Source organism: Esox lucius, chromosome 8, assembly GCF_011004845.1.
Source record: "Esox lucius isolate fEsoLuc1 chromosome 8, fEsoLuc1.pri, whole genome shotgun sequence".
NCBI classification, from domain to species: domain Eukaryota; kingdom Metazoa; phylum Chordata; class Actinopteri; order Esociformes; family Esocidae; genus Esox; species Esox lucius.
In genome coordinates this window covers 12,702,689-12,722,284 of record NC_047576.1, presented here as the reverse complement: position 1 = coordinate 12,722,284, position 19,596 = coordinate 12,702,689, and the positions used below count along the sequence as shown (strand labels likewise).

Sequence of the window (19,596 nt, the reverse complement as noted above, 5' to 3'; positions counted from 1 at the left end):
TGTATGTGCGTGTCTGTCACAGCGATGGGGCAGACGGGGGCTTGTTTTGGTGTGTGGCCCCCGGGCAGCATGGGACTGGCAGGCTGGAGTAATCTTTGGTATTAGTGGCGGTTTCACAAACCACTCAGCTTAGTGAGGTAGCCACATTGGTTCTCACTACAAACAAAGGTCTTTTTTTCAGCCAGGTACATAGAGCTGAACCGTATCCTCGCTGAACTGTGTACCACAAATCTATTTTTCTCATTGCTCAAGACTTTAAACTCACTGCTTATAGCAAAGTGACTTTACAGCCAATCTATCAGACCCTCTACAATGACGATGTCTTATCTAATCTACACAGTTAATTTAACTACATTGTTGGAAATGCTACAGTTGCATTTTAAGACCACACAGATAGCATCCATGTCCCAACTCCCCTTTAACCTTCATACCCACCCTCCCACCCCTCGATACACAGACATAATCAGCAAGGTCGTATGGAGGTTATGTTGTGTCCCCTTTTCACAGCCCATTTCTGGGGCTCTGATTTAAGGAGTGCTGAAGTACGGGCCGCCGGCCCGACGTGAATCACCAAAACAGAATACACAGTCCAACTCCCTGGTTTCTCCTTCTCTTGGGAAATGTCTCCTCATCAATATTCACATATAATGCAAAACAAGATGTCCTTCATTATTCTCCATCCCAGCATCCCTCTTTTTTTTTCTTTTAAAAAGTCCTTGAATTTTTTTTTTTTTCCATTTATCAAGAAGGTGCCTTACTAATGCACAACAGAGCACAAAAGTAACAAGAAATAGAAACTTTGTGTCTATGGTACTAATTACCCGCATCAATATTATAGAGTGAAAAAGAGAAACAGGAGTGGGGAAAGAGGAGAGGACAGGGAGATATTTCTTGGTTTCAAAATGTGTCCAGTATGTGTGGTGGGCTTTTCTTTGTAACACATATTGTGGTAGATTTTCTGGTTTTGAGGTTTGGTATTGTACGCCTTATAATCTGGTTCTTTTTTTCTGAAAAAGTAAATTCTAATTCACTTAAAAGTTGATTGCTGATTGCTATGGCACATACCGCCCATCAGTAGCAGTGGGACAACTGTTGCTGTGTGTAATGCAGTACCATGTTCTCTGATTATCATTAAGGCAGTTAGCATTGGCACTAGTTCTTGTAGCATTTTTAGTGTGTGGAGGCTAGCCACAGATATTAACCCTTGTCTGGGAATATCTAGCGGGAGATTTGCTTTTTTTTTTTTAAATCTGAAGATCAATATATTTGGTAACAGGTGGTTCATTATACTGTACGTGTCTCAAAACAGGAAGCCTCCCCAAAATGTATGTGGAAACGATTATGAAAAACTAAATCTCTGTAGCACCTCAAATGTGTCTGGATCCATTTTTAACCTCCTCTGTCCACTGAATAAAATGGACACATACTTCTGCGTCAGCTGTACAAATGCATTTCTGTGTTGTCTTCTGAATGCCTTAACGTGTGTGTTCTGACACAAGGTCATCTATTTGCTTGGTGAGTGTTATCAAGGTAACATATTTGGAGTGTTTGCTAAAATCTGCCTATTGGGCAGTGGCTAAACATCCCCCTCCTCCTAGTTCACCTGGCCTTGTTGAATGAGGAACCACAGTAGGATAATGGCTCACTATTGATCTACCTTCACAGAGCTATGAGGGCCTGACCATGCTGTGCCACTCTCTTCCCAGCCTTAGAACAGAGAAGCCAGTTTTCTCTTATAACCAGCAGGGGGCACTGGGGCACCATCAGTCCCAACAGACTGGGCTGACGCCGCGGTGAGGTCATTGTGTCGCCACCTCCATTGGGTTCCATGTGCTCTTCTTACATTCTCCTCTGCAGCAGCTGTAATGCAGTTGGCTTGACGCCTGCCTGGCCGTGTCGTCGCTTGGTTTCTGTATTGATTAGGGAAAAGCAGCTCCCTTCTGAACAAAGAGCTTGTCCTGGCGTATCGCCGCCTGGCCACCCCGGCAGTCACAAACATAGACGCTTCTGCTTCTCTCAAGCAACGACAGTCTCCCTGCAGGCCTCCAACATCTGTGCAAAAAATATAGACCTGGGCAGCCGGGCAGACCTGAGTATCTTTACTGCCAAGCGTCTTCTGTTTCACCTTCAAGAAGGGTCAAGGCCCTGCTCCCACTCCCTGTCTGCATCGATTCATTTTTCAATTCATTAGTTTGCCGGCGTATGATAGGAGTGGCTTGCTGAAATGTCTGGCCATCAGGGAAAACCTTTGGTGAAGGAGTGGAGAGAGGGAAAAGAGGGGAGGTTGAGCTTTTGTTTTTTTCAGGGAGCTATTTTATCTAAGATGGCCTTGTGCACAGAACTAGCTGGGATAACAGGGCTGTGTGCTGTCAGATTTATTGCCATTCTTTCCTCCTATGTTTCTTCCATGCGGAGAGATGAGAAACGTGAGGACGGAGTAAGCAGACATGAAGGGGTAGTGCTGGGAGGGATTCAGCAGCAACTCCCTGACAGGATCGCTGGCTGAGGCTAGAGGTTGAGATTGTTTAAACACAGCGACGTATCACGTGCCTGACAGAGCGACACCATCAACAGAAAGCAAAAAAAACACACAAAAAAAACCACAAAAAAAATGATTGTCCTCGTTTGGACCTGACTTAATGTTACCTTTATGTTTCACTTGCTTCATTACAGCCCAGTGGTGTGACTTCCAGACTGTGGTGATTACAGTTACGACTGACCAAGAGATGGCTGCGCGACACCAACGAGGAGGCATCAACATGGTTATTGGGAACGAAGTGGGCCACAGGGGGTAACCCCTCCCCAGCACCATGCCAACATGTTGCTCCTCCCTGGTCTCTCAGGCCTTGGAAAAGGTGCTGGCGGAGGTTCCCGGCTGGCTGGGGCTGGTCCCGTGCTCGTCGTGCCAGCGGTCCACGCAGCGGCGGCGGGCGTTCATGAAGAAGTTGCTGACGGTGTTGAGCTCCAGGCCCAGCTGCTGGGAGATGGTGATCTGCATCTCCTTGGATGGACGCTTGTTCTCCTTGAAGATGGCGATGAGCGTGCGGCGCTGCAGGTCCGTGAAGACCAGCCTCTGCTTTTTGGGCGCCATGTTGCGGTCTTTGTGCTGCTCTTGCTCCTTGCGCTTGCAAGCTGTGAGGGACGACAGGGACAAAGAGGAAGAAAAAGGTCCTAGTGTAAATGCTGTTTTTCAGTTCTAATGCTGTAATACTGTATGATTACGTCCAGTTAGAGTACAAACGTGGGAGATGCAGTGGGAGAATTAAGGGAAGGTGTGGTAAATGACTCATTAGTCAGTACTTAAAGACATAAAAACGAGTTTATATAGCAGCAAAATATCTTGAGCTCCCTTATATTGCCATGTATTAAACTTGATTTAAAGCTAATCCATCCCTGGTGCCCAGTGGGAATATTCCTTCCATCCTGCGCAGTGCAGACAGGGAGCTAGCCTGCGGTGAGCCGCTCTGGCTGTCTGGTGGAGACACTGCTGTTTGATTCAATATTAATGCAGTTTGGGTCGCAATGGGAGACTGAGTGACTGTTGCACAAACGTGAGCGTTTGTGTGTCTGTGTGTGTGTGTGTGTGTGTGTGAGAGAGAGAGAGAGAGAGAAAGAGAGTGAAGGAGAGAGGAGAGGAAGAAAGAGCTCAGTGTGTGTGCTTATGTGTTTATGTGTGTGCATGAGAGTGGGAGCTGTGTGGAGGGAGATATTGACCCACATTGCTGTAGGAATTGGGGGGTTCTCTACAGGGACTGAGGTCAGAATCCCCTCCAGCGGGTCTGCAGTCTGCTACTTCAAACAGAGCCCACTGGAGCTCTATCCATTGAGCTCTGAGATGGTATTTATAACTGCCTCCAACACAAACTGGAGTGTTGAGTGTTCACCGACTTCTATGGGCATCAATTTCAAAAGAGAACATCTAGAAATACTTAGAAAAAGACAAACAGAAACAATATACGGCTTATCAGATGTGCAGTGAACTACGTATTAACTATGTATAAAGGTGATTTTAACGGTGCATTTTTAACTGAATGGTTTTTGGGGGACATGCCTTTCACCCCTGAGGATTTCAGGCGGTCTGTTAATTCTCCTGCTGTCGCCATAATTGTCATCTTCTTTTCTATGTTTTCTCTCTTCACACCAATCTCCCTTTATTCCTTTATTCTTCTGTCTTTTTGATGTGTGTGTGTGTGTGTGTCTGTGTGTGTACGTGTGTATCTGTCTGTCTGTTTTCATGTGTGTGGGTGTGTGTGTGCGCGTGTGTTTGTGCTGAAGTGGCTGGAGCCAAAGTGTGGCGCTGTCGCTGTGTGTCTAATTACAGTGTGCCCGAACCCATTGATCAGCCATTGCAGTCAAATATGTTTACTACAGCCATTTAACCACCACACAAGAACATCCATCATATTCATATTTCACATAAACACTTCATCTACAGGCCTCTTCTACTGCACACACAGACACTAGGCCTGTAGCCCACATTGGTCTACACTATAGATGGACCTGGGCTGTGTTAATCATATACTATAAAAAATAATTTATAGATCAACAGTTATTGGTGCTGATTTGATACTGGTGGTGGTAGTGGTGGTGATGAAGATGAGGAGGAGGAGGAGGATGATAGGTTCATGTGATCTGGACTTATCATCATTACACTTAGCTTGAGCAATAATATTAAAAGATTCAATAGTCATATTGTGTGTGCAGTGTATAATGAAGCAATAAGAAACGGACATATCGCTGTGTGCCTGATGCAGCACTTAGCTATGATATATTGGCAATATGGAGAGGTGATTTATTGCTATTTCAGGATTTGAACCACCCAGTTTATAATTATTTACATTTATCCACTCGTATACCTCTCTGCAGCCAGCCATATCATTCCATTATGTTCGAGTTGTAGGTCCACTCAAGTTTTGGCCAGTTGTTTTATCGTCTCTTGGTCAGTAGGTGTCACTAGTGGTGTGCCCTGTCCGTACCGGGCGTCATACTGGCCTGCCTTGCTACAGGCGCTGGATTTATTAATCAATAGCGATCGATCGGTGAGGAAGGGGGCCCTGATTACTGAACCAAGCGCGCCGTAGAAAATAAGAAAATCGATCATTGCAGCTTTTAGAGCTACAGTAGACAGAGCACAGAGACCGACATAAACGCATGCACAAAGAACAACCCACAGTGCACACGGACAAATTTGGCTTTTTTTGTCATATGGTAGACTACTCTACTTCTGTGGCTCAGAGGCTGCAGTACAAGCGTAGTAAAATGTATGTATAGGTTACATGGTTTTGTTGATTTAATATAAAAATTTCAAAGCCGAAATTAACTACGATTGCGCTCAAGTTTTAAGTTTAAGTTTTAAGTGGGAGCTTGTGTTGGGATATCAATGCAATTGCTTTACGAACATTATTATATTGAGATACAATACTGCGCCTTTTGCTTTCGCAGAAACAAAACGCACTCTGAAATGTGTTCATATCAGATTGTGTTGATAATATAATCATGTGCTGCCTTGTCTTGTGGATGTGCCATGCTGTTCGAAGTATGTGCCTTAAATGCATATATTTCTGTAAGACGCCTACCTATTTAATAACGTAATCTTAGCGATGGTAATCAGGGTAACCATCAGAATTAACTGTACGCAATTAATCATCACCATTATTAATCAATACATTTGGGTCGGTGCAGGTTTTTACATATTATAGGCCTGTGGGTGTTGGCTTTTGTCATGACCACTCAAAACAATCTCATAATAAGCAGATCCTGGCTTCAACTGATTCAACTGAAAAAAAGACTATTTAAAATGTGACTCAATATAAAGTTTAAAGTATTTTTCACATGTTAGACAGTAACTTTTTTCTTTCTCTGGACATTAAAATTCGTAGCATTGGAACGCACCAAAATAGGTTAAGAGAAAGGCCCTGGGTGTTCAATATCGGTCGATAGATTTCGTGAATAATTCGTGTGTGAAATTCAGTTGGTCTAATTAATTATGCCTCCGAGGGAAAATGGGAAGGGAAAATCATGAAGGGGCTGGGACACAAACATGCAGGGAAAGGAAGCATGTAGGATCAAAGGATGCTAAATAATTGCAAGAGCTACACAATAATCGTTTCATGATGAGCTACGAAGGAAGCATCTCCTCTGAATTGGCCATTCGTTATAATTTGCTCAAATTAAGTTGATACAATGGTCCTCATAGCCATTAGCACCAATTGCTCCTATAGGGCAGCGTTTTGGCTGAAGGGAGTGGTTAGGTTGTATTTGAAGTTAAGGTTGTTATAGGGCGACTACTGTACCAAGATTATGCTCCAGGAGTTGGCTTTACAGTTCCTACCTACTGTATCTGTCTAAAGAGTCCTCTCCTTGTTGATAATGTTGTGCTGTACATCTGTTCAAGAAGAAAAATAACTACAACAAAAAAGTAAAACAAACGTCAGTGTTTGAAAGAGAGACAGCTCTATGAAATAAACGAAATTTTGTAACATATTTGGGTTAATGGCACTGCAGTATAAATAGCCCAGTTCCGGTGACGAGACATACTTATTGGATAGCTTACGCTTTACAGTATGTCTTATGGTACTGGCTCAATGCGTAACGTTAACTGTCCTAAATATAAAGCAAAAACCCTTTAGGCCTATACTGGTACAATGTATTATGTTTATGGTCTACATCTAGATCACTTATTTAATGTATTCACATGTTCTTGTACACTATAAAGCCACCTTCAAGTACCCCTTCAACTGCCCTTACAGAAAAAAGACCAAGTTACTTCACATGATGTCTGCCAGTTAGCATGTATCGGTGTTTTATCAAAAACTTTTATTTTCTCCTGTAGGATACTAGATATCACATTACTGGATGCACGTATTGTCAAAACCTCGGTGGACAGTGCTGTAAGGCAAGGGGTAAGTATTTTAAAGCCATGTTTTTTTTGTTTTTCACTTGTGTTGTACAAAGATTGATATAGGCTGTGTATCGACTGGGCTGCACTTTAAAAGCTAGCTTGTAAAGTATTTATTCCATTCAGACCGCAGGGCAGTGCCAAGGTTTCCCAATGCAAACGACTTCCAACTCGATTCTCCGTAATGTAATGAGGAACAATTGGTGCTAATATACTGATAACTTGATAGAATCTGTTATTTGGGCTTGGAAACGGCTAAGCTGTAAGGCATTCCCTCTGAACTTTAATAACAGTCTGAACCTTTTTCAAAGTCACCCTGTTCAAATCAAAAATGGTCCCAACTGCAGTTCAGGATGCATTTACGGCTATCTTACGTTTTCATTTGACTTGAAAGAGCGTTTACCAACTATAGGCTATCATTATGCGTAGAATCGTCCGAAAACGATTCTGGATTAAACAGTCAAATGTTTAATTGTTCTTGTTTATGTTCGCTCTTTAATAAAACTAATGTTTCCTATACTGGACTAAGAACGTTATTAATCATATTCGGATGATTGATATTATGTAACATTTGAATACCCATGATGATTATGGGATGAACCTATCTCATTCATAGTCGAAGATTTTATTTCAATACAGTTCAGAAAGTGCTCGGATTATCAATGGAAACATCCATTTACACTGACCATTTATGTTTGATTTTGAATTCAAATAGGATCAAATGAGTGACTTGTAAAAGTTGTAAACATCATAGCTACGTTTATTTTTAAGGCAAATCATAAATGGCAACAAAAGCCAGAGAAAGCTGCACAATGATATACGATGCACTGCTCAGTACACTCAGTCAGGCATCTGGTAAAATGTAGAAGTGTCCATCTAAAGACTGCAAAAGTAATAAAAACTCTACTTTTGTTTTACGAATGACACCTTATTTATAATCGAATGACACCTTATTTCTTCATTTAATGTGTTCTGATTTATTGGTATTTTAATGATTAAAAAAAAAGAAATACATATATTTTGAAATAACAACATGCTAGTGCTGTGTGTATTTATAAACATGGGGTAATGTTTTATATATGTATACATATATATATAAACACACACAACACGTGTCTCTCATTGTTTTGGATTTGTTGAATGTACATCATCAGCTTATAAGTAATTTGATACCAATATAGGATACACTATATCACCACATCATCAGTTTATAAGAAATTTGATAACAATATGGGATACGTTGTAGCACCACATCATCAATTTATAAGTAATTTGATACTAATGTGGGATAGCTTGTAGCATCACATCATCAGTTCATGAGTAATTTGATACCAATATGGAATAAGTTGTGGCACCATATAATCAGTTTATTAGTCATTTAAAACCAATATTGGACACGTTGTAAATTAAATGTGAACATAATTTATGCAGCTGTATGGTCATAATACACACTTGGTTAATTGTATCTGAATTAGTTTTTATACCTGAGTTACTCATCCCCAATTTTGGTAAAAGCCTACCCACTTCATGCTTCCAGATTCGTTTTTTAACCAGCAAACTAGCTTATAAATAAATAAACACATTTCTGAAATAAATAAATATGTAAGCGTGTGAAAGCTGCTTCAGCAGCCAGGCTAGAGGTGTGTGCTCTGTCGGATTTGAAGTGGGAAAGCTGAAGGGGGGATATGGTGGGGGAATCGATAACTAACCGCACCGTGCAGCCAACCGGTCTGCCTGGGATCGATGACCTGAATGGGGTTGATCTGAAATTGGGTGCGGTGCGACTCTCTCCCGCAGAGGCCGGGCTACTGCAGGCGAGAAACAGTCACTGTGTCAACGATGGACTCAACCTCTTCTTCATAATTACTTACTGTCTTCTAACAAGGTATTGGGGTAGATGCATGAGACGGACATGCAGAAAGCACAGCATTATCAGCTAAACTAATTTCAATGCTTTATAATGGGCTGTTACTTTATTATGGGCTGTTACTTTATAATGGGCAGTTACTTTATTCCCAGAACGATTATTAAAACATTCTTGCAATATTTAGTTTAAGTTTTATTGTGTCGATTCAGTGAAGGAGACATTTATTGTGTGCTTTTTTTTGTCCGTACACGCTTTTGCATGGCCTGTCCTGTTCATATAGGCCTTGTACAGTGGAACACATAATTTGCCAATATTTTTGATATTTTTCAATATTTGCCGATGATGCTGAAATAGTCGTTTTAAGTTGTGAATGGAACTTTGGCCAAATAATGTCACAAGGATGATTTCATTATAATAGACCAATGACTGATCAGCTGGGTAAGGAGGTGGGCTCTAGACGATCCTGTTGACCAACCAGGTTTGAGTACCTATTCATTTTCAAATTGATGTCTTAACACCCACACTGTGGGATTGTGCATTACAAGGCAAAATGAAGCCTCAGGAAAATAAATGTATACAAATATTTCTGCACTTATATTAAAACATTAAATACAGTAATTTATAGACTGATTGTTTAGAAATATACATTTTTTAGAGCAACAAGTAGGCTACAGTTGTTTAACAAAAACATCGGTCTACAGGCCTCATTGTAAAACAGACAAGGGAAAACTACAATCCACAAACGATATTAATCCAGAGTTGAGGATTAATGTTCAACTTTTTAAAATAAATGTATGAATTATACTAGACCAAAGTTAAAACAAAAAGAATGTGTTATTTCTTTGTCTGTATATATCTACAAGAGACCAAGGATATCGTTTGACGGTTTGTCCAAACTCTGTTCAATGGTTATTGTCAGCATTGCATGGGGCTCCTGTTAAACGCATACCTTTACAGTGACATAACTTATCCATTTGCTCTTAAGCATCTAAAAACATATAGCATTAACTATAGTCTAGTTGTCCTACTCTTACCTTCTGTTATTTAGTAAAAACTAATGATTATTTACTTTTCGTCACTCATTGAGTATTTCTCATTTTATCATTATACATGTTATCTGTCAAGAAGCCTGCTAATCGTCTCAAAGGTCGATCTCAAAGGTCAACCTTGGTGGATTTAATTCTGCAGTTGTCAGCTGGGGGGGGGGGGGGGTGCAAATGATAACTTGTGTGGAACGTTTTCTTCAACCCAAAAAGACGCTGCAACATTTACATGATTTGTATGCAAAAACACAATAGTAATCGTGTAATGACATTGTAATAATTTAATGAATAGGCCCAAATAAATAACTAAATTCATTACTAGACAGATTAATTGTAATACATTATTTGTTCAAATAAATAATGCCTTTATTGAAGGGAAAGGTCAATGTAAAAGAAATGGGCTGGAAGTTCCTGTAGCTGTGTTGCGTTAATGCAATTGTAGAGAAGACCTGTTTATCAATAGAACAACACCAACAACAATTTAAACGATTGCGTGATACTATCAAAATGGTCAAGATTCGTGTGGCTAGATTAGGTAACAAATGTATCTGAATGGACCTTATACATGACCTGCACGACATAGTGAGACGTAGTGAGTGAATAAGATAGCCTTTACGCCGTGGTGTAATTATTGTGCCTTCAAACATCAATTAAAATGCTTATGTAGGCAACTCCACTCCGTTTGTTTATTTAGCATGTAATATAGCATTGATTAATTGATCAATTGACTTCACGGTCGTTTTGTTCCTTTGTTGATCTGTGTGGGTTTGCCCAACTTGGAGTTTCGGGTTGCATCTGTGGGTACAAGGTGTGTGTGACTGCGGTTTTTCTGTGATCGACCTTACAGGCGGTGTTTTTGAATGCGGGCCCGGGTGTCTGAAATTAGTATTAGCCTTAATGTAAAATATTTGTATTTTTTTGCCTCCATAATTTTTTATGCATTCAATCAAATTTCTGTAAAATATTGTTTCATTACAAATTAAAACTAGGCCTAACTTCCCGTTAGTCCGTTATTCAGCTTTCCTTGTGATGTAAAGCTGCATGCACTTACTTTACTTTTTAACTGCTATTTAAATATGTTTAGGAAAATGTCGTAGAAAGCATTGATGTGAAGCTGGTGGCAGTAGGCTAACTGTTATCTATGGAAATGATTAGCCATACAATCTGGACATAACCGTCGTGCTATAACCACAATACTCAAAGCATGCTGCTGAATGTTTGGCATAACATTAATAAGGACATCGACGTCGTAAGTATCTCTTTGCGGTCCCTTTAAACAACATGATCCTCTTTTGATAATAATCGATTAAACCTTTTCAGTCCGCAGGTGTTTTTTGGCGTGCTGTGCACAAAAGCGTTTTATAGTATTAAGGGACCAATAAGACCCTTTTTATTCACTTTCAGAAAAGCATAGGCTACTCACCATACTTAATATTATCATTAGACTACTGTTGTAGAATTTCTACAACCGAACCTGTACTTTCAAGCATGGCTGTCAAATCGCTATGATGCTATTGTCTTTGCATGTTGCCATTCAAAAATCCTTAGTAGATAGCTATTTGGTCATGCTTTCCTAGTATTAGCCTATTCGATCAAGGCCTAAATGAGCCTTTTTCTCTCCTAAAGCAGTGCTTGTTCATTGTCTTTCCATTGTTCTTGAACGCTACCGTATTTGCCTTAGATCGAGTATAAAACAAGCCATTATCGGAACTTAAATAAACCATGGCCTGTCGGGACTTCAGATAAGCGGCTTTACTGGTATTTCAGAACCACTGACAGCTCAGAGATGTACAATCGGGCCCCTTTAACGCAGGGCTCCCGGAAGTGCACATTTTGTCTAGAATCGGATGTTGCCAAGGAGTCCATCATCACATGCACATGCTCTGTCTGTCTGGTTGACCCACAGATGCCTTGGTTTCACGGTAGACGACTGTGTTGATGATCATAGCCTAACCGTGCCAAATGTGAGAATACCGGCATATCGATCAGCGTTTTGTGTGTCTAATGATTTCCCTGTGTGGTATAATACATAAGCATACAAATACAATAGTTTACATATTATCTGTCGGGGACATTTTATTTTAGAACAATTATTCTATAATTCAGCAAATTGCTTTCCTAACACTTGAAATCAGTGACGCAATGCTATTTAACCCTTTGATGCTAGCCTCGTGCGCACAGTTCAGTCTCCTAGCAATTTGATTTAAAGGTCACTCTCTCCTATCGATCCGGTTTGGCGAGGGGGCGACGGAAAAGCGTAGGAATTGATAATCTAAAATAGAATAGACAGTATTCTAGACATTAGGCCTATTGAGGCAAACGGGTTAGACCTATGTACTGAATTTATAATTGCAGTGTTTGTGTTTGTGTGGCTTACTCGCACGTTCGTTGCTACAATGGGATATGTGTGTGTATGCGTATATGTGTGGGTGGATGTATACACTGTATGTTGATAGGCTATTGTGTGTAGCCTGTATTAAGCATACGCTTAGGCGACCTCTACACGAGGAAAATGTGCATGCAATCGGTGCCTTTATTTGGAGCAAGCGAGACTGAAGTTCTGGGGTTGAAGGCTCAAGTCCAAACCCACTTTGAGTTGAGCAGAGCTTTGCAGTCTTTCACCAATTATTGATCACTTTGTGATCACTTTTGTCAACAGACAATATAAGGACAAGATCAGAACAAGAGGTAAGCATTTTAAGGACAGGTAGCTATACACGGGCCAACATTCTGATCAGTGGATTAACTAGTTACGGTTGTCGGGTGTAGATGTAAGCATATACATTTAAGGGTAAAGCTGCATCGTGCCAATGAAAACATGCGTTTATTAGTAATTCAGTTGTTGAATGTTAGGAAGGGTGAGCTGTTAATTGGAAAAATGAGGTTGCACAGGAGTGGAAAGGGGCAGTGGGAGTATGGCGCAGTCTGCATGGCGCAGCTCCAGCAATGGAAAGGAGAAACCGGGAAATGGAAATCGATACAGATTCAGAGCTCGCCAGATCGGCCATAACAATGTATGGCGCAGACGCACTATATATCCCGATCACACACACATGCAAGGCACATACACCAGAAAATTGGGAGATGTCTGTGAATGCTCGTGATCCATCACTATAGCCTACTCAAATCACCTGCTAAACAGAAAATAAACAAAAAACAAATCATAATTCGTAGTCGGGCTGCACTGACAAATATTGGCAATGGATTTGAAGAACGTGAATAGCTTTTCAAAATGGCTGCGCACTGGCCATTGTCCACAACAACCACATTATTTCAGCGAGTGTACGTCTTCAGAGTGTGTGTGCCTGTTTGTTGTGTATGTTTGCGGGCAATCTTTTCTGTGTTTGTGAATCCCATTATTTACAGCACATTGCTGTGCTTAACGAAGAGTCTGTGAAACCACAGCTGCACGATTCTCTCCCCTTGTCCTCACCATGCCTATCAATTATTAAAGTCCGCATCGATCATTTCGCAGGCCTAATTCAACCCGTCTCTTCGTAAAAAAAACTGTTTTCGATGATCCTAAATCAATCACCTCTAAAGTCTCTATTCAATCAAATCCCACGGATTTCCTGACTAACCCAAACTCAAACAATATGATTGCATCACAGCATTTTAATAATATGTTGTTCTTTTTTGGTTAAACCAGCAGTACAAACTGATTCCGCGGAGGGCAGTTTAGGCTGGTTTGAGGTTTTTCATTTCAATTTGTGCCAATTAAGGCTTAGACAACTATAGGAGGAGTTCCAAACAAAACACAGCCTAACCACACTCATCACTGGTCACCGGTGGGTTAAACCGTTTTGCTTTCACTTGCACTATAGAAAAATTGTGAAGAAAATATTGAGAAGAACACCCTAAAACGCGGTCTGGACTTTTTTTAATGTGGACTATATTCGGTGGACGTTGGACTATGTCTTAAAATAGCCTAAGACAGATCTAATTGTGCCATCATTAACATATGGGGAGTAAAGAATGTAGGCTTTATGAACAAGACAACTTTATTTATTTTGACTAATTTGGCACATTGACATAATCTACCTAATCCATACATTGTTATGCAGTCCCTTATTACATACACGTAATTAATTGCTACAAAGCATCGTTCCCAGCACTAATTATTTCAGCACCATGGACAGTGGTGATCCCAGATTAAAATAGTTTGGGTTAGTCAGTAAACATCTCGGTTCACACAGAAATGGCAGTTCTATGGGGACTGCAGATAGGTCAAGATCCCTGGATGTGAACGTCCTACCTTGCGAATACGTTTTTTATTGAACCCATCCCCTTACTAAAAAAAATATGATAATCTCATCATGAAAAAATTTGACAAAATGCCACTTCGCATTTTGGATGAATGAGATTGATTCTTTTGCGTTGGCTTAAAATGTTATTACATCGTATGTTAGTTTGAAAGGATCAAATAAATGTTGTTGTCTATCTAACGTCTTCCTCTTGGCTCCCGAGTGTGTCTGGAACAATGCGTTGGAGGATACATGTTTACACAGATCCAGGCTGATTGTATAACCCAACCCCCAACGGAGGTTTTGAGAGTGAGTTGGCCATCCAGTCTACAGATGTAACATGATTACAACAGGGAGAAAGAAAAGGTGTGCAATGGGGGCTTTTTCCAGTCTCTCCGACCTTTTTCCCGGCCCCTGCCTAACTCTCCCCGCAACCCCCGCCACCCCCACCACCCTGGGAGAGTCCAATGGGAGAGAGTACTGAGGCAGAATAATTGATAGATGCACTGGCTATCCTTATCGATCACTGCTTTATTGACCCGACCAAATACATTGAGATGGAGTGTGGAATTCAACACAGATGCAAAGACGAATTGTTTTCATCGTTAAGGCAATCTTTAAATGCCCCTCTCAGGCCTCACTTTTGAGACAAACTATCACTTTTGTACTTTCTCCTAACCAATGTTCGCGTGTTCACTTCGTTTCAACATTACATCTGTCGCACTTTGTGAATTTCTTTCTTATTAACGTTGTATCCAGATATCCGCGATACAGCCTACGTAAAGTGACCTGTGTTTGCCTAAATGATACGCTCTACCAGGACTGAGATTTGTTCAAAATGCTCCTCTTTAACTTGCGTGTTTTAGGTCGCGTGTGTAGAGTGTATCCTTGTTATGACAGAATCCTCCCTCATTTTACAACACCGTAGTCTGTTTTTAATATTCAGAGAAAGATTGTCGTCTGCGTGTGCAGCAGACACTGGCTTTTTTCACATTAGCTAAGCAGGGCTGCTGCATTGATTTGTGTGACTGTGATGAATTTGGAATAGTAATTTGAATTTATTGATTGATGTGGCCGACGGAGTAGGCCTATAGCCAGCCTCCCTTTTAGAATCACATCCCCCAACCCCCATTCCAAAACCACATGCGCACTGTGGATAATGGCAAATTTAAATGCAATAAGTAAAATGTAGCTCCCACTATTTACATATACCACAGTCATTCGTCATTTTGATCAACTCCATTTTGCCTGGGAGCAACTGTCAGTACAAGGTAGCTCACACCAGAACAGACAGCACGGTCCGGCTACAGGAAACGACCAAACGTTAGTCCCTCAAAGATTACAGCAATTAAACAATTATAGCCAGATAATTACCAATAACAATAACCAGAACTTCTCGATATTATATTACTAATGATAATGCTTGATACATAAAAAGATATACTTTGACTACCAAACAGGGTTGGTTTGGTAAGTTTTAAAATGTAATCAGTTAACAAAAACGTTTGGATTAGTTTAAAAGGATTGACCAGCGCTAGCAAGGGTAGTCTAGTGGTCAAAATGTTGGGTCAGTAAACGAAAGATCACAGGCTCCAATCTTACAGTCGACAAGGTGAAAAATCTGTCGTTAACACTCATAAGTCATTGCTGGAAAATGTTTTCTTAGGCAAACTTGGTGGACGGAGGAGAGGATCCATCAAAAAGGTATTGAATGTCATGAAAGTGGTCTCTTTTGTTTACAGTACTGATTAAATATAATTGATAAACAAAGTTGTCATAATGTATTCTTTCGCAAACAAAGGTTCAAATTTGACAAGTAATGTAAATAGAAATAATGTTGGCCTAGATATTTTTTGAATAATATTCAAACTTATTACACAATATTTTCTGGTAACATAAGATCTTACATGTAATCCGTTTCTTCCCAACCCTGATAGGATTAGGCGTAGTCCTACAGCTCCTAGAGCTTTTTAAGTATGGAATATCAACCTGAATATCAACCTGAATTTAGACAGTAAAATAGCCGTACCATTAAACACAAGGATAGATAAATGGAAGACAGGCTCATCAATTCTAAAAGGGATGCATTCGAAGGTGCATGCATGCAATTTAGGCCCAACATGCAGAATCACACAAGTTTTGGAAGTACTCAGCCATAGATCTAGTATAGTGCATTAACTCCATTCGTTGAGAGAATGTTATCATTGTGTGGGGTGTGGAAGATATAAAACCTCACTGCCCAATTAGGTTTAACAGCAATGACACTTAAATAGACAATTGTAGAGTGTTTAAATCTTTATTTACCAGAACCCCGCTAAATGCGCAAAGGAATTTACATTCCATTAAGTGCTTTTCAATAGGGCATTGACTGGAACTAAAATATGCCACTATATCTGCTTAATTGAACTGTCCACTGAAATACGACACAGAAGTAGCCTACTGATTGACGTTTTTAAGCGCGTGCATGTCCAAAGGAGTCATTTGCAGAAACATCAATGAAATTAGCGCTCACTTCCGACTCTTCTGATTTTATAGCTCTCCACCCTTAATTAAGCCTAGTTAATTAGCCCCTAAGCTTGTAAAAGAAGACCTCTTTCGTGATTTTTTTCGTGACTTTTTTTAGCTGGTACAGCAGGTGCTTGCCTTGGATGGCCTACTGTAAAATGTGGTTCTAAACTGTTACCTCTCACAGGCAGAGTGGATAAATGAACTGACCAACGAATAAGTAAATAAATCAATGATTTGAAACGTTGAGACCAGGGGAAAAAGTACAGAAATATCGGAATGATTTCATATGCCTGTTATAAATAATATATATCACATCTTCAAAATATGTCTCATGATTAGCAATATTTGCTAATTAAATTGTGTACTTTTGATACATTTCCAATTGATTGTTTTTCTTGTTTTTCTGCTCTGTCCATTTTTTAACTGTGTGAGTGTAGGTGTAATTACTAACATTGTAGTCGTACTATTCTTTGTGGTAGTTTCAATAAATCTAACCGTAGATATAACTAGTATTTATTAATAATCACAATATATATAGACATTAACTCACTATTAGCTATTTTACCTATTTGGAAACTTTCTAAAAACATTTGAAACGCCTTTATTCAGATTATTAAAAATAATCAAAGACAGTAGCATCTGTTTGTTGAGCTGTCTTTCAGATCCAAATCGATCATTTATCAGTGGGCTACTTTGAAAAGGCACGCCGGGATCCGAATTATCGATTTGGGGAGGTCACGCTCTCCTGACTCTCTGCTAGGCCCTCACACCTCAGACGCGCCTTATTTGCTCCTAGCTGAAGGGCTAGCGGAAGGGAACGCCCACAAGAATTCCACGTCCATTTGATAAATAAATACGACATTTAACACACTTTCAAGGATAGTCATGAGAAACCTGACGAAGGCTCATTAATGACAATATTACTCTACCATACTCTTTAATGATAACCAAATGTTGTACATTGTATTATGACCAAAATTATACAGTTTCAGGGAGAGAAACACGATCAATTTGAGTATGGTCCCTGTTTGACTTTTGTTGTCTGGTCGTCGTAAAATTGATTCTAAGTGCAGGCCTACTAATGCTACAAGGATTTTTTGGTCTATTGGAAAAGTTAAATACGATAGGCCTATTGTTGTTGTTTCTTATTAGGATATCACCTGCAGAACAGACCACCACATTAGCCTAACTGTCTACTAATTTCATATACACACATACTTAACCAGCTAGAAGAAGTCAACTCAATCTATTTTTGGACCTACTTATCATTTTCTAACAACAAACTGAACATGGAGGTATAACACAGCTGAATGAATACTAGCAATCTTTAGGTCCTACAAGAATCCATAACAACTGCTTACAGAGACAATTCAGTGTAGCCACATTGACTTCCAATTGATCCCTTCACATTAGACATCTACGTCTTCTCACTCACCCGCTAGTCTGAGCGCAGACATTCTCTGGAACTCGGGTTCCTGCAGCCACTTCCACATCCTCCTGAAGGTTTCCCGGCCAGACTTGAGTTTACTCCAAGGTTTAGGATTCCTCAGCAGATCAGACAGGGTTCCCTGGGACCGACACAAGATCCGCTGGGCAAAGATGGCCTGGGGAATGCTGTAGCGCTTGAGCTCCGCCGTTATTCTTTGTGCCACCTCCTTGGTGTTTATTTCTTCCACCTGCCCCGACCCACCTCCCTGCCCTCCCCCTACCGTCTGCCTCTCCCGGTCAGAGAGCATGGAACCGTTAGCCTGAGAGTGCGGATGGCTGTGATGGTGCATACCGTTCAAGGATGACATGATCCCAGCCCCGTGCCCCCCCAATCCCCGAGCCAGGTGTTCCTCGCTCCGGGACAGCATTGCCGCGTGAGACTCGAAGCCTCCGGAAGAGAGCATCTTGTCGTTGGAGAGGTGGGCGCCTGGACCGTAGGCACCAAGAGTCTGCTGAGAGTTGTGCAAAGACCCGAGGCCATTAGATAGAGGGGACAGTGGCTGACCCATGCCAGACATGTCTTTGGGGTAGTGACCGTAGAGGTTGCTCATGGAGGCAAGGCTCCTGTCATCCCGCATGAGGGTGAAGCTGCCGCTGACATTGCCGGCGGTGAGTCGCTGATGCGCCGCGTGGTGGTGGGCGTGTGGGTGGGGATGGTGGTGAAATTTATCCGAGACCGTGGATATGGGAGGCAGGTGCTGCAGCGGCGTCAGCGTGGTGTAAGTGCTGCTCAGGCTCATCCCGGAGTCGCAAGACATTGTCATGGCGGGGTGCAAGGGACCAGACAACGCGTGGTCTGTGCGGTACTCCCCAGCTCCCTCTAATATTGAGGCCATACTGGACACCATGGCTGACCGCCCGTGCGACACCAAGTTCCGATGCGACGCCGAGGATTGCCTCCCGTGGTGCTGAGCATTCATTAAGTCGCCCGTTTGATGAGAGTGAGATAAGCCGTGCAAATTTCCAATGTTTTCCATTGTAAGTTCCATCGTTGAAAGATTATGTCCACCTCTCTCTCACCTCTGTTTAATTCGCGCGCGCTATCTCGCCCCCTCGCTATCGTTCTGTTTCACACACTCCTTTGCAATAAATTGTGAACGATTTCAAAGCTAAGCCATTGATTGTAGTAGCCTCTCTTCAGTCAGTCCAGCATGATTTCAAGCGATCAGTTATCTGCGACAGAGCTATATGCCACAAACCGCCGATTACGCTTCTGGTAGGTGTCTGTGCTTGGAGCTTATTTCATTCGCTGTGAGCACTACTACTATCGCAAGCAAAGACTGTGCTTCTAGCTTGTATGTTGACGTGCTCGCGCCTATGTTAAGATGTTACTGTGCCTGTGTGCACGCACTGCTCCAACGTTAGCATTCAGTCTGGGGCGGTCTGACGTCAACCCTCTGTCTGACAGAGATTTGCTCATGTAAACTAAACCCCGAATTCCTCAAAAAGATTGCATTAGACATTTTAAGAGATAGGAGGCAAACACGTATCTTCGTCGTGCAATATTTACCTTGAGATATTAGGGGGCACGGATAAGAGTCTTTGTTC

General features: G+C 41.2%; 1 protein-coding gene across 2 annotated transcripts; it reads right to left on the bottom strand.

Moving 5' to 3' along the window:
• Nucleotides 1-458: 458 nt before the first annotated feature.
• Nucleotides 459-19,369, bottom strand: onecut3a (one cut homeobox 3a). Of its 2 annotated transcripts, XM_020048853.2 has the most exons (3): nucleotides 17,996-19,369; nucleotides 8,613-8,706; nucleotides 459-3,132 (listed from the first exon to the last, which is right to left on the bottom strand). In XM_020048853.2, the coding sequence occupies exons 1-3, from the start codon at nucleotides 19,035-19,037 to the stop codon at nucleotides 2,649-2,651; spliced, it is 1,620 nt and encodes a 539-aa protein (XP_019904412.2). In that variant the 5' UTR covers nucleotides 19,038-19,369; the 3' UTR covers nucleotides 459-2,648. The 2 variants fall into 2 exon arrangements, with proteins under 2 accessions (XP_019904412.2, XP_010869989.1); XM_010871687.3 differs by lacking the exon at nucleotides 8,613-8,706 and having other exon boundaries at nucleotides 2,741-3,132.
• Between the last annotated feature and the right edge of the window lie 227 nt (nucleotides 19,370-19,596).